Below are 16,480 nucleotides of genomic sequence, written 5' to 3'. Positions count from 1 at the left end.
CCTTTAGATGGAGGAAAAATACAGCCGGAAGGCTCAAATCCCCCGGATATGGGACGAATATGGAAGTCCCTGTGAAGGAGGAGGTAAGAAGAGGCGGAGAGTTATCTGGGACGTTCGATCTTCGAAATATGGGTTGAAACTCCGTGGGTGAAAAAACGAGGTTGTTTCCGTACCCCTGGAGCTGGTTACAGAAATAGTCAAATTAGCTAAGAAACTCGACAAATGCAGTTATATACATAAGAGCCTATATGGCAAGGATATAAAGATGGCGCCGAAAATCAGGGAGGTGTGTAGGGATTACAAGGTAGATGATGATAAATGTGACGTTAGAAAAACTGGCAGAGGACAAAGTTATGCTTGCAGGAAAAAGCAAAAGCTAGCTGTTTAAGCTTCACCTAAAGTTATCAGGGGTCTCATAAATGCAGAGTAGGTTTGGGCTGAATCAAACAAATACAACTTCGAGGAGAAACTCGAAATTCGCTAAATCGAAATTAGTGTAAGGAGGCTTTCAACACAACGTCAAATACTAATGTACCAAGAAATGCTGACGGAAACATATCCTTTGTAGATATTTTAAAGAAGCTTCAGCATTCTATGGCTATGCATTTCCTGTAGCATAAAATTATGAGTATAAACTAAGGTTCTATGGAACGGTGATATTACGATCAATGTAAAAGAAACGTGCGCGGTAGCATGTCCAGCTTTTGTAATGGTCATTTGAGGAATAAGGAGCGTATCAGCATCGGTCGGCCTTATCTTCTACAAGCGCTTAATAATCAGGAACCTTGTGGAAGGGACCTCTGCGAAAACTTTACCTAAGTTTGTCGGGGATGATGGCGTCAACAGAAACAATCTCATTGTCAAGAAACCAGTGTGGGGCACCACCAGTTGCTGGTAGGTTATGGCCCGATTTACGGACTCTGGAACGGCAAACAAAATCCTAGCACAAGGAAAATTGTGCGTAGGATAAACTGACTGAATGGGTCACGGGTCCGTGTTGCCTGGTATATTGAAAGATAAAGCACAAGGTTCTTGAGTGCCTCGACCAGGCTGTGACAACGAAAAGATGCCATCGGGGTAACTCAGTAGGGCGTATTACAACGGTTTGCAGGTTTGTAAACTCCTTGCTACAGTTTTGATGCGTCGGATCATCCTGCAAGATTTTATAAACTGCCCGAAATATAAAGAAAAAATTGCAAAAGAAACTAGCAGGCAAATAGTATTGGTAAATCATTTGCTAGTAAGGTCCCGGTACCAACAAGTAATATAGGCCAGTCGGCTGAAATGCAAGGGCAAGCCGATAAACTTTAAGATAACAAGGAACGTGAAAAACAAAAGGAAATAGCGGAAACGACATAATAATTTCTTTGCCTATCCGGAACAATGGGAAAAAGGTCTCAGAGCAAACGAGTTATGATCAAACTATGCAGCAAAACTGTAATAGAGGCAGAACCCTCGCGATTTATTCAAAGCATTTGCTCAGAAAAAGGAGCTGATTTTTCAATTATTTACTGAGCAATTGACAAATGACATGTATAATTAGCACGAGACAGTACAAAAAGTAATGGGATGAAAGAAAGGTTTTCCTAGGTACAGAGCGGCAGCCTAGCTCACATGAACTTTCGCTATTTAGGTCTTAACTTAGGTTTATGCGATAGGTTAAGATAAGATAGGTTTATGCGGCGTAGTGGAGTCAATGACTGGAGTAGGAGATACTTCAGTGGTCACAGCTGAGAACTTTAACTGAGTATCAGGAACACGGGGAGTTTGTAGATAGAACAGACAAGAGGTCGGCGGTTGCTAGAGTTGATGGCCACGCAAAATCTAGAAACGCTAAAGACGGGCGGCGTACCGATTCTTCTCGATCACACACATTCGTTCTTCGTAGATCTTATGATACGCGCGGTCAATCAGGTCACTTGGTTCGATGTGTCGGGATTGCATGAGGAGGTGTATCTACTAAGGTAATCATAATGCTGCTGTAGAGTTCTCTGTATGTTCCAGGCAGACAAACAGGAATACTAACAGTATGTCACTAACGCACCTGAGAGGAGGAGGTACAGGAGAATCTATGAAATACTGGGTGCAGGAATCCCGCAAGAGAACCGCAGAGTAGGGAAGATCTTTAGCAATTCCTAGTAGAACTTTGCATAATAAGTCAAAAACGGAAACTAGAATGCTGATGGGATAAAAAATTGCCCTAAGTCAAACCGCATGCAACCAAGCTAGGGAGATACTTAAATGACTCATAGCCGGCGATGATCGGCTGCGCTCCAAGAGGCTACTGAAAATTATAGGCAAAAAAGCAACCTTAAAGACAACTTTAAAGACAGAGATCAGGAGTAGCAAGAAGAACAGGTGGAGAAACTTTTTGCAAAAAAATACAGGAAGACTCATGGGATCGCTTTTATAAGCTTATGAAAGGGAACCAGCAGGACGAAGAAGTATATTTTGCAAGAAGAAGGAACAATGAGGGTACTAAAATCTTTGTTCCCATCCCAGTAGCTTTTTAAACGAGCTGAGTTTACATGCTTGGATTCGAAGAAGGAGATCCCACCCGTTACGAGGGAACAGGTATTGAAGATATGGAAACGTATCAAAACGTGTAAAACGTCGGATCCCAGCGAGATCCCAGCCGTAATTACAAGGGCTCTTTCTAAAAACTTCCCCAACGTTGTCGTCGTAGTCCAGATTCTCAGCGAAGGTCGTTTCCTACCAGCGTGAAAGAGAGTTGAGGTCATGCTTATTCCTGAAGATAAGGGTTTCTACAGATCCATATGCCTATTTGGAGCACCGACGAAAGACATCGAGACCAAAATAGAGAAAAGGTTTAGGAACTTTGCCGAAGAAAGCGGTCTTTTGTCTGAGAGTTAGTATAGCTTCCGGAAACAGATCGGTGCTGACAGCTATCAGTAGGATCCTCAGGAAGGATAAGAAAGTAACAAAAGGCTCGAATAAAGTAAGAGACGTTTTTCTTACGATATTCTTAGATGTTAAAAATGCTTTTAATAGCCTGCAATAACCGATAGTACCCACATGCTTGAATAAAGGAAAAGTTCCCAGCATTTAGTCTCTGTGGTCTCAAACTTTCTATGAGACAGATCAGTAGTCAATGAAGAAATTATTTTTTGTAAGACCGTAGGGGCTCTTCAAGGATCTATCCTGGGATCCCTCCTGTGGATCCTGCTACGTGATGAGGTATAAAGGCTGAGTAATTTTCCATTGGAAGAGGAAATCATTGTCCATGCAGATGACTGCGCTGTTACAGTTCAAACCCGGATCGTAGAGGGATTCTAAAGAATAGCAAACCAAACTCTGAGGGAGACCTTGACAAAGATGAAAGAACACGAGCTATCTTTGGACCCTGCGAAGCCAAGGATTATACTAACCGATGGACAAAAATGCCACACCTCTCATATTCTTCGAATGCAGGGTATAAATTTAAGAAAAATAGTGAAATACCTGGGAATCGAATTCGATTACGCAATAAGAGGAGTGCATTATAACAAGTGAGTCGTCACAAAAGCGACTACAGATTCTATGGAAATACTGCCAGACATTTATGGCTCACGAGGATGAGGAGGAGTTTCTGCTTGCTCGATTTCGCCCTTCGGAATACCTGTATGGACATTACCCGAAACTGTGTCGGCCACAAAAAGCTACGGCTCCTGAACTACAACTGCACAAGATGGCAAACGATGTTTTCCCAGGTTCAAAGATTGCACGAGGGGTCATACGCTTATGTGAGAAGTTACCTCGTTTAGAAAAATGGAAAACCTAATTAGGATTACTCTTGTCTGGTGATCCGGTGGGACTAGCCACTCTCCCCTATCAGCCTTCCCCTATCAGAGGAAGATCTGGGGCGATTCGAAGTGAGAGAGAGACTAAAAATTAGTGAGCTAATAGTCACAACAAGAATGGGTTTAACCGGAGAGATTAAGCTTCACCTTCGGCCTACGTAAACTGTATTACTCAAATGTTTTGAAAAAAAGCAAAAAAAGCACGAAACGAATTCTTGCCTAGAAACGAACTTGTACAAGCCCAAGGCCATGAAGTTCTGTAAAACTAAACCACTAGTAGTAAATGATATTCTCCAATTGTACTTCTCGCACGTACGTTTACTACTTAGACCTGACGTTATTCCGCTGAACTTGCCATATCAAGCACATAACAGCACGACCTTAAAAAAAGGCCGTCGTCCGTCTCCTTGAATTCGGCAATAGAAAGCTTTTCGCACTGATGGTTTCATATCGCATCAAACTTACTTGGAAAAACTTGACCACAGGTCAGCTGTACAAGCCGGACCAGACAGAGTCTGCATTTCTCAAAAGAGCACTAGGTTTGTATGCATGCTGCCATAAGTGCTACATATATTTGCTAGTTGATACGCTGCTATTTCTTGGTGATATACGACGCCAGCTTGGCTAACTAAGAAGGCGCACCTACTTGGAACTCATCCGATAACGGGAAAGACGGGTGTCTAAGATCGACCCGAAATTCTTTGTCACTAGTGATTTGCCAGGCAAAAAGAATCTACATGTGGTAGACTACGCAGCGTACGGGTTTTTCCATGATGTGTATGCTGATAAATCGTACCATGAGGCAGACGAAAGTTGCGTCGGTGTTCGATGTGGAAACCCTTATGGTGATACTATGTAGACTCGTGTCCAAGGGCGCCTTTCTTGAATAGCATGGCACAGAGAAGGGCCACGCAGTCGTAGCGTTGTGTGTCACATTTGATTTATTCCCATTTTGACATTTATTTTTATTCTATTTCAAAAATTATTTCATACTGTCGATCCACAAGCTGACTGGCTGACAAAAACAAATAAGCGTGAAACGACCAGCCACGTCTACATCCGAGTTCAGTTTGTCAACCTGTGGCTGACCTGCTAGTCAAGCTACTGTCCTGCCATACTTAGTCATCCTTGTGAACCGATTATGAGCTTTTGCATGTATGCTTAGGACATCGTCTGATATATTAGATCAACAAATAATAGGCTTCGCAATGATATTTATCTGTGTTTCCTGTGTAGGAGCTACCAGTGACTGATTACTAGCTGATAGCCGGTGAATTGAATCGCACAGAGCTTTGATAAAAACTATAAATGGCCTTCGTCTTCTTTCGTATAGTCATTTGTCTCTTATCCTGACCCTCACGAGAGAATGGAGATGTAATACTACCTATGAGAGTAACAACAACAATCCATAATAGACAAAATGTCAACCTCTAATCAAAAGTAACTCGAATTACCTTTAAAGGCCTTTCGACGACGGTGGAAATTTCTCCGTGTCATAATAACTGCATCGGAACTTAGTCTGTCTTTTTCGTACTAATAAAGTTAAAACTGCTACTGCTCAACTACTAATAATTCGATTTTTGTTTACGGTAACTGATTCCACATGAATTTTATGGATGCATCGAGGCATGGTTCAGGGGCAAGTTAGACGTCGGTTGAATTACCACGCGCTTGATTAGGTAAGGTTTACGCTAATGTCGAGTTTCCATATTGGCCTCGAGGGATATTTGTTAAACTAGTGCAAGTTGTAGTACTAGTTCTTATCGGCTGTCGCCACCTCCATTTAGCCAGATATGGTCCCGTTGAACACAGGCGTACGCAATGGCAAATCAGCTGGCGATGAGCGGGTCATCGTAAGCGTCGCTTTTGCGGTTTTTGCAGAAACCTGTAGGTTTGAAAAATGAGTTGTAGTAGTATCGTACGCTATCACTCAATTGAAATGAAGGGACACATTGCACCGCTCACTGCGCCCATAGTTAAACTACGCTAATAATTTAGTATGTGAATGACAACCGTAACGCCTAAACAATCTTACAGAGATGGAGCTGTTTTTCGTAAAATGCCCAGCATGGAGGCTGCATTTTGAAGAACCTCCTGTCTTGCCACGGGTTCCTTTTCGCCTAGAGCACCCTACTTAACACGTCTAAGGAGCAGTGAGCGCCTAAGGGGAATATTTCAGCGAGGACCGACTATATTGTGAACCTCGCGATGTAATCTACCACGACGATATGAGTAATTATTGGCGCAACTTGCAATACATTACCCAATGCAAACACACGTTTTTAGAAACTAATTAATGCCGTCAACGATCTCGCCAATGTGGCTATAATTATAGTACTGGGACGGACTACAAAGACAATATTAGTTCTGCCACTGCCCTACTCCGCTCTTTGTTCCTGCGACAGTCGCTGGTTCAACGATGGCCGATTTGGTTCTGGCCCGGTCAGTTTTCGTTTGATATCAGCATTTTCCTTGGGGAACAGGCAGTGACGGGGTGTCATTTTCGCTTTGCGAAGCAAATGGCTTCATAATGAAGCAACAGTCCTTGGCGCTGTCGTCGCTCGCCGTCGCCCTCTTCCCGGAGTTATTTTATGTTTCTATATTACGCTTATTGGCCCAGGACCCCAGCTCTTCTTAAAGCCGGCCGCTAAAAACCGCTGTTCGTTATCTGCTCTTTCCCCAATAAATCAACTCATCTTTTATATGCTCCCGTTCGCTGCACATGTTTCTCCTTTTTCTAAAGAAAGCGACAAAGAGTTGCGGCGGTCGGCCAGCCATTTCGTCCTGGAACGACCGTCCCGTTCCTCTCCGTCCTGCTGTCTTCGGACGTTGACGAACGACGACGAGTAAAAGGCCATTGATGTGCTCTCTCATGTAAATGAACCTTCATTTTTACAGACGCAGCACCGCCATCGTCAGGCAACTTCTTCTTCCACCAACCTTACTGCCGGTGCTGCCTTTACGCCTTCACAACACCCCCGACCGACATGCGGGCGAAAAACCAACCAGGAAACCATTCTCTCCGCTCAAATGTTTTCCTCACGGCCACTAATGTTACGTGATGTCCCCGACTGTTCCAAAGCAGGCAAATAACACATGAGGCATTGCTATATACGATGGCTATCAAAACGACCTTATCTGCGCGTACTGCCTAGAGAAATAAGAGGCATCTCTAGCAGAAACGGTAAACCGCTTTAGATTTAAATGAGATTTACTCGATGCATGGGCATACTTCATAATTGTTGGATCGATAGGATTAACAGCATAGTGCCATTATGTACAAGTGGAAAAGCAGACATTCTGATTCAATGGGGGAAGGCATAACTAACATCCCTGTGATCAGGGTCAAGATTTTTTCTGGCATATGCACGAATGCGTATCAGCTAAGCTTCTGCTCATAAACCTACATGCATATATACAGTTTGCATGTATCTTTGCCGCAACTATTAGCGCGGAAGCAAAATTCCCTTTTGCCGTTGTTATTGGTGATCTCTGGTGGGCTCTAGACGACTCTGTCGCTCTGTCCAAGTCAGCTGTCTGTAGTTGAACGCCGTCGAATATATCACGGGCGCCCAATATCTGTTATATCTCAGCCTTATTTTACATCTTTCAAATAACGCCATGTTCTCTTTTTGATCCCTGTTTGTATATTAATATTCAGTTACTACCGCTCAATTTGCACTCTTAGATAAAAGCTTATATTTATAATTTGCTTGCCTTTCTCTCTCAGTGCTCTTATATTCAACGCCCTACAACGTTTCTCCAACGCACTATATGTCCGCTTGCTTCCGACCTTTCTATATTTCCCTCTGAACTTAAGAGGTCGTTTAACTTGTTGTCATTAAGCTTAGTATATTTCAATTGTGAGTGAGGTTAGAATACTTAAGAATCAGCTTTGTAAGATTCTTGTATGATTGCGCCGTGGAATAAACGTGTTTTATCTCAATAGAAGGGTTTCTTTAGTGCAAATTACGGCCGCCGTTTGTCTCTCGGCCTTGTCCTAACTCAGGCCTAGATCAGGCTTGGCTTTCTACCCATCCTCCGGGCTGCCATTAGTGCCACAATCATCAGCGTTGTCGTCATCGGTACTACCATCACCGACTTCGGGTGTACCTCCATATTTCGCCTGCTCTGTTCTCCTAATTCGCCCTTTTGTGGTTTGTATCTTCGTGATTCGCTTTTTTTTTCGTGAGAACCATTCTACAAAGTTCCGTATGATGATGTGAGCTGCGGACCCCACACGCGACAAGGAACGTCATCAACGAACATTAAAACGGAAAAGGCAAAGCCCATACATAGGAGTAGGGAGTGAATAAGTTGGGTGGAAGGAGGGGGAAGTTGTAGAGGAGCAATCTGTTGCACGATCAGTGTTGAAGAGAGAAGATAGAATCTGTAAGCTCACCCATCGAGGCAGTAACCGACTGCCAATAAAAAGCTACATTCACGCCCATCATCACCAATAACAATAACAACCGCAACAACAACAACGACAAATGCAATGACCGTAGAAACAGAAAAACAAGCCGCCACAACGAAACGGTATCATCTTTGCCGCAAAGGGAACAGCAAACAGGGCTAGGGAAGGAGGAAAGAAATCAGACACGACAAAAAACTCTTACCAAAAACAGTATCAAACGACGCTTGCCAGCAGAACAAAAATAATGGTAAGGAGGCCGTGCTATTAGCGAAGTTAAAATGTTATGTCTGCTTTCTTATGAGCAAAGCTTTTGAGACAAAGGAAAAAAGCACGCCAAAGGCGGATTTGTTCTTATAATTTGGGAAAGTTGATGTTTTATGGTTTGTCGACTGCTATTTCCACTGGCTATTACAGGTGAAAAATTTCAAATACAGAAACCTATGCTATGTTGGTCATGGAGCGCTGGTCTAGCCATTTTATAATGTATACGACGAGAAAAGTGTATAGGGTACGTTTAGCATACTCCAAAATATAATAGATCAAAGGTTATCATAACTAATTTTACGTTGTAGGCATGACAGCGCCAAGGCAATGGTACTACCGGGTTACGCAGGCGTCTTAGATATCGCTTTGGGCACTCTCTATTATACGCTTTACCCTCATTGTTAATTTTTCCTTCGTATCCATAAATACACAGTAAACTTCCGGCCATAAACAGCAGCTAGATATTTAAATCGTTCTACCATATCTTTTTAGCTTCGTTGTTTACTAGCTTGCATTTTTCTTGGTCTGGCTAAGGTCTTCAACACGATTTTTATATTTTCGAGAAAAAAAGGGTAAAATTCTATGTCTCATCCACCACTTTATGCGATGATAATTGTAGTGCGAAACGAATACGGGTAGAACGCGTTCGCTAGACGCATCCCCTTATATTCAGATAGGTAGTCTATTGACGCAGATAACGCCGGACTTGAACGACACGTGAATAGTGAACGTTTTTTCTAGTAGCAGAGTCATTAACAGTTGCCAAATGAAATCACTCTATCGAAAACACTTACCAAGATAAAAACGGCCGTAACAAAATAATAGTGTGTCGTTTTTGACTGTTTCTCCTCGCGCCCAGAATAAAAATCACGATAAATAATAGCCAGAATAAATATAAGAAAAATTTTCTTTGGTAAACAATCCTGTTCAATAATCACTTTGCCAGTATGGCGACGAATCATTCATTCTGATCTGAAACTCTACTGGGGAGATAAGTACAGTATAGTCACAACCCCTCAAAGATGTGTACAAGTTAGATAGACGATAACAGCAATACCAGTCAGGTAAATTAGAATTTACACTCAAAATATCTCAGGGAATACTTGGTTAGCTTTAGTCGTAAAGGCATATTTTTTGTGAGATCCCTACGCGTCTGTGTGAGTAAATGTCTCTCACACTAGACATGGGGTTTATGAGTATTCTTAGATTCACCCCACTTTTGTTTAATCTATGTGTAATGTTATGAAGGAGCCGTAATCGTCGTCGTACCTTCCGTATTAGTAATCTGGATGAATTCCACAATCTTGCAATGAATGTTACACCTTACTTACCTGGAAGTAGGGATTCATGTTGATGCCCTGTGACCCAAAATGGTATGTTCTAGATATGTCTGGTATAACGCATTCCCTTCCCTGACGAACTCGTGGCTGTCTAATCCACATATCCCAGTCCCACAATTTGTCCGCGGAAGGCCAGTGTGGCTCGAGTTCCTTCTTGTATAGCGATCTCTTCAGGAGCCAGCCAAGACCAGGCATCCCGTCAATGCGGTATAATAATGCCGGGTCCTGGGCTGAATGTTCGTAACCATGGTCGTTCCAGGCCGATACGCAATAAAGGCTTGGGTCCTCCCGAAGTAAGTGTACCGTCTGGCTGAAGTAAAAAAAGAAGTCGGGGGAGACGTCAAGGTCTTCTTCGATAACAATGGCGAATTCTGCTCGAGGGAACATGCTAAACGTCGCCGTCAATGAAGCTTTGTAGTGTTGCGATACGCGGGCGTTCCGTACTCCAATTGGCGTGTGCTGCACGCCACGCACGTCCAGTAGCCGCGTCACCTAATTTAGTACATAACAAATTGGGATTTGCGAAATGAAAAAAGAACAACAAAACAGAACATAATCGACTTTGCTATCACATTAACAGGTATATGAGTTGAGAAATTTAAAACTAGCAGGACGGGAATTATAAGCTCATCTCATAAGCAAGCGACTTTAAACCACCATTGTTTCGCTAGCCTAAAAAAGGCAAGGATAACATATATCAGCAAGGAAAATTATAAAGTCTGGGATCGATTTTTACCTGAAGCGGTTCCTCGAAATAGCCATCAATGAACACGGTAACTGCCGAACGATTGACGCCTGGCGTATTGAGTAACGTGCGCAACATCCGGTAGAGGTAATGCGGTCGATTGGAGGCAATTATAACTACTGGCACATCAGATACGTTGTTGACTAATGAAGCCAATGAAGGCGGAGTGAATGATAACGGTGCAGGCGACTCGCATGAACACACCGAGCCATAACCCTCAATGTGGTTACAAAAGGCCCGCCTCCGACTCGTTTCGGGTGATTCAGGCCATCGCGAACACTGAGTGTCTTCCAGTGGAACCAATGGCACCTCTGCCTTGAGGTAAACGGGCGCACCCCATGCATTGAATTCGGGACTCTTCGAGTACGTTTCGCCATAAATAACGCTTAGCTGGTTATCAGCTTGAATACCTTTTCGACACACCATAGCCCACATATCTCGCCATCCGATGGCTTGACTTTTCGTCGAGCCAAGCTTTCGAAGAAGATCTCGAGCAGCTGCCTTCATTTGGAAAGTGCCCTCGTCCTTAAGGGCAAAGATGAGAATTCGTCCATCAGACACCATATTCAAGAAGAATGCCATCATTTCGTCTTCATGGGGTGAGTACGTATCGAACAAACGTTGCGCCATAACACTGCCCTAAAAGTGTAATAACATTAGAATATATGTTAGCAGGTGTTAGAATAGAGTCAAAAAATCGGTCCTTCATAAACAGTTTATAGCGTAGGTTTTTTACTTTTAGCTATCCAACAAAATGATCACGTCCGACTGCGTGGTGTAAAGGAAACAAAAACCTGTTAGTACGTAAGCGGCTGGATTATCTAAGGATAATTAGATGATGAATAAAGTTATTTTTTATGCAACTGTTTCCAAAGCTTGCACTGATATCAAGTCATTACTGTTTCTCATAGACCTTGCACAACTTGTTCTTGTGTGGCGGACATTCATATCGGAACTGAAGCCACCTGTCGAGCGTCGGAGTTGACTTTTCATTTTTCGGAAGATGCAACCCGCCCATCTGTGCCCTTGCGATAGCGACGCTGCCGACCCCCCCCCCCCCCTAGCCTGATAACAATAACAACGAGCACAGTGCTCGTGATCTTTTCCTTATTTTACCCTGCATTTACTACTCCATGTGTAACATAGTCTTATAGATAGTCCGACACCTGTGATAACCTCTAACTGAAATGAATATCTGAAAAAAGCTGAAGCAATCTATGGCAATCTCTGTAGGGTATCAAATTCACACGAACGCTTGACTTTTAGGGACTTTACGATGCATACATTTACCGTGTGTTAAAAGGATAGCGGGGAACCGGCGAAACCAAGGCTCAGGTCAGGGTGCTATAGGACTATATATGTATATATAGATATATATATATATGCGCAGGCATACATCCACATACAGTAGCAACAGTATTAGTAGTCAGAAAAAAGATGGCAAGCAATGGCCACCGCACCGAAGACTCGTTCGTTGTAAAGTTCTTGGCATGAGAAGCTCACCCAAAAGTCGTCACCCTGACAACAAAAGTGACGATGATTTTACTGGTTTACCGACTGCTCAGCCTTGCGTCACAGCTCTGGAGTTAAACCACCGAGGGGGTAACATAACCGGCAACGCTGTTGTTATTGCAACACTATTACAGTTATAACTGCTTATGAAAACTGAATTCTTTTACTTTTGCCGTACGTAAACGTCCACTTGTCTATGTGTAAGCATCGTAAGTTAATTTGCATATTTGTTTGTAGTCTTCGGGGCAACGAAGTGTCTATATGGGTTGATTTTTTTAAAGTTTTTGGCATAATAAGTAGTGGTGTGGTGTTCCCGTATCTGTGTAGGCTAGTTTAAAGAAACCAATATCACATATATAAAGCTTTATTATAGTAGTGACTATGTGGTATTCAGCTAAATCCTCCCTACTGCTATAGTGAGAACCTTGAGTAAGGTACGTATCCCAATGTAAATGACAGAGCTCGCTTATAACTTTGTGGTTCTATGTAAAGTCCAGCTATGGACCAGGTGCTATATGTGGAGATGTACAACGATCTTAGTGATTAAGACAGCTCAGCAACTTGATATACGATGATAACATCTGCAAAACGCAGTACGCCGGTATGACGACGACCAGCGAGTATTTAGATGCGTATGAGCAAGGGGCTCATGCCTTAACAAATTTCTAATTACGCGGAATCGTGTCTGTGGGGGAGCAAGTGGGGCAATTTAGTGGGCAGACAACACGGTGTATCATCTGCTGCTGCTGCTTTAGCAATTATAACATAATTACCGAAAGAGTTGATCAGATACTGCTACTATGAAATGTTTAATAGAAACTTACTGGTCGTCACTAGAACCTTAAGGTATGCGTTATTGACATACATACAAAGATATTATCGTGTGACTCTTCTCTGCAGTGACAGATTTTCTTATTTTCGAAGAAACTTCGTCCATCGACAACCGATTAGTCATCTTCAACTCTACATTTTGCTAGCATATGAAGCAAAGCTGCTTCTACATATCGAAAACGTTGACTTTAATTCAATTTGAGGTAACTTTTACTCAGCTAGTACATTTAGCATAATATTTTAAGTTAAGTTATACAAAGATTTGCTATTTGGCGTTTAATGATTGAGCGGCGGACCTTGTTTATCTATAGCCTAAATTGACAAGCATGGCGGACGGGTATGCCGAATAAAAAGTAAATCAACTTAAAGATGTGGTTCGCTATATTGACCAGCTTCGGCTTTACATACGACTACATAAAATTTGCTGCAATCCATGTTGGCAGGCGGAGGCCCTTTCGATGCTCACCGAGGCTGAAAACAGAGTGACTAAATAAAACAATCTCTTTCAACACTAATAGCGCAGTATCATGTAGGCACTTGTTTACTTACTGTCGCCTGATTTAGGACCAGCACATGGATACCCCTTCCTCCTTTTTCGGCAGAGTCATCAAGTACCTGTAGGTAATACCAAATGCAACAACGCAGCTTAGTTCCTCCTCTCGTAAACTTCGTCCAGACAAATTCATATAAAAGAATACACCTTTGAGAAGTCGATAAAATAAAGGTTGAGGGAAGTATAATCAGCAATAAATCATAATGTATTTTTTTACGTTTCAAGTAAGTACTTTAGGTTTATACAGGAAGCGCCTCACCACTGGAAAACAACTGGAAAAATTGCACATTCGGGGTTAGCACACGAATTTAATCTCACTTTCCTTTATATATCTAAACAATTGCCGCTTTCGAACGAATCGCAATAAACGGTCACGTGCTTGAGATAATTAGACGTAGAAATAGCATAATGTCTTGTCCTTAAACTGAAACATCGCTTATCAGGACCAATATAGGCCAATGTAGTCGTCCTGTTCATAGCTATTGTATTTGATTTCATTGTTGTGCTGTTGTTAAGGTTAATCGACATGCGTCAACCATTTCACAGACAAACGCAGTCGAAGACGAATCATTGCGCTGCACTATATATATATATAGTCATCATTTCTATATTCTTTATCATTCTATAGTTTGTCTATTTACAAACCGCCTATTGTTTATCTATTATTGTATGGACCTATTAATAGATGCATTCATAGTCTAGCATCTTAACGATCCTACCTACTGTTACTATTTGCGACGCTGTACGAAAGGCACCGTTGGACCAAATGGATATATGCATATATATATATATATATATGTATTTAGCAAATGAGTTGCTTTCCTTAAATAACTTTATGATAGAGTGGCCAGGGCAGTTCACATTCTGGCTGTGTCCTTCACTTTTGAACCTCAGAATACCGACGGGAACATAAATAATGATAAAATTTAGAAATCCAGGCGCTGGAAAAAGTTTAAATTCGCTCCCTCTTATGCACGGCGTGGCTATACCAGAAAGTGAGCTTGACGTCGCAATTTATGCAAGTGTAGATGATATTTTGATTCTTAGATGTGTAGAAACTAGATAACATTGCGCAGAACACCAAGAAGGCCGCAATAGTTGACATCGCGCCCGTCCTACATGAATGACTACTTCTTAACACTGGTAACGTTTCTCTTGTGACATATTAGTTGAACATTTTAATTATTAGGACTGTTTATTTACAACAGGGACGATCTGCGCCCGTAAGTTTGCGTCGGTCGTCTCACTCTGTTGTGGGCGTCCTTGATTCGGTAAAAGCCTCCTCCTTGCACCGCCATGTGTCATCCTTTGTTGCTGTCTCGATAACCACTCTGATTATTATTTATTACCACCACTGTCTCTACGTGCGTCCATTGTCGATGTGCTGGTGTCATGCTGTCGCCTGACCTTTTTCTCATCTTACTTTTGTGAACATTCGATTGTCTGCCGGTAGCTTCATGAATGACAACATCGGCTATTATACCGTTTTCTTTTCGTTATGTGCTTCTTTATTCAAACGGTGACAACCCTGCGCCCCCCCATCGCAACAATCGGCAACAATAGCATAACCACGTATTCGGCTACTTTGTGTCGATCGAGGGCGCACTGGCTCCACAATAGCTAGCCGAAGATGCTCGCGTAGTCATCTGGGCCTTTATTTATACTACACTGATTATCATTCTATCACTTCTCGTGAGAGTATACGAAACGAAGATAACGTAATATTAACATTAACAAAGTAACGTAACATACATTAACGGCAGTCGACATCATAGAAGCGTAATAATGGGGAAAAAAGTGTTAGCAGTTTGTGGAAGTAATACGTATTCAAAACTCGGACAAAACCTTACATTATTGCGAAACATGCCTAGATGACAGGCACACAATCGCTTCTTGTTCTATTGGGATTTTTAGACGAGAAGGCCACTTCGGTGTCCAACTTCGAAACCTCTGAAATTAAATGCCTGGTAACACGCGTTACTACGCGCAACATTAGCTCGCGTGCAGAGCGCGTTGAGGCAGTAGTGCCTGAATTCACAATATTTGAAATGGAGTCCAATCTCTCGTTTCAGGCAATGCGAGTCCTCTTAAGTAAACGTACCCACTTTAGTTCCACAGGGGTGGCTAAGTCGACATACGTAGACACCAGAAACATGATTGTCAATTCAACGACACTGTTAATTGCCCCGATACGAAACAACTGAGCATTATTAGATTGTGTCATACTAAAAAAATAATAGTGTCTCTTGCTTTCGAGGCAGTGCTTCACACTATGTTCCATTCAACACAACAATTGCTACCTTGGCGGTTCTTTGTTCAGATGTTCCTTTGCAGCCCCACCGTTGTTCCTTGAATTCGCAAAAGCCCTCTGTAGAGGCCCGAGAAGGCAACCACCGCTGCCGTTACGACCTCAGCTGAGCGTTCGTGGGCCGGTTTGTACGTATGTCTCTGTGTCCCTCCGAGTCCGCGTGTGGGTGTTACACGAAATAGCCTGTTCCAACGAGCCAGCACTATCGCTCCGTATTATCTCTCGTAGTTTTTCCGTTGACATCATCAACAAAAACGATACTGTATGCTCACTGATAGCTAGGACCAAATCAAAGATTCAACCACCCCGCTATGGCTTTCTAAGAGTGAAACGAATTGCAGCAACGTCTCTTGCACAACATCGCAGCAACCCGTCGATCAGAACGTGTCGGCCGACTCTTTGTTGGCATAACAAAAGTTGTACGGTTAATGTCTCGTGGCCCTTTTTCAACGTCTTTTCTTTTCGGCCGTCTCTCGAACAGCCGTTTCCGAACGAGACGACGATTGGTGTCGCCCCACTCCCCGCGGTGCTCTCTGCTTGCCCCGCAGGAACGGGTTTACCTATGGTTGTGGTGCTGAACGAGCATGACAGGTAATTCATGTGTCATTCTATAGTTCATGATGATTCAATGTCGTCCGTGAAGCTAATTGGTGTCCAGGCTTCTTGTTGACATCACGAGTATGGTTTGACAGGAATCAAGAAGGACTGGT

At 42.7% G+C, this 16,480-nt stretch overlaps 1 protein-coding gene across 2 annotated transcripts in view; it reads right to left on the bottom strand.

Moving 5' to 3' along the window:
• The window catches only part of LOC111262150 (protein O-linked-mannose beta-1,2-N-acetylglucosaminyltransferase 1), a 38,787-nt gene that overhangs the window by 9,406 nt on the left and 12,901 nt on the right, over window positions 1-16,480 (bottom strand). For both annotated transcript variants that reach the window (XM_022836189.2, XM_022836188.2), the window contains exons 3-5: window positions 13,459-13,524; window positions 10,558-11,205; window positions 9,813-10,313 (exon numbers count right to left, since the gene is read on the bottom strand). In XM_022836189.2, the coding sequence (XP_022691924.1) occupies window positions 9,813-10,313; window positions 10,558-11,205; window positions 13,459-13,524 (1,215 nt within the window). The remainder of the gene's footprint in view (window positions 1-9,812; window positions 10,314-10,557; window positions 11,206-13,458; window positions 13,525-16,480) is intronic.

The sequence above is a fragment of the Varroa jacobsoni genome, unplaced genomic scaffold (assembly GCF_002532875.2).
Source record: "Varroa jacobsoni isolate VJ856 unplaced genomic scaffold, vjacob_1.0 scaffold_630, whole genome shotgun sequence".
In the NCBI taxonomy this organism is placed as follows: domain Eukaryota; kingdom Metazoa; phylum Arthropoda; class Arachnida; order Mesostigmata; family Varroidae; genus Varroa; species Varroa jacobsoni.
Note: the sequence above shows the minus strand (reverse complement) of the source record. Positions and strands in the feature narration are given on the sequence as shown.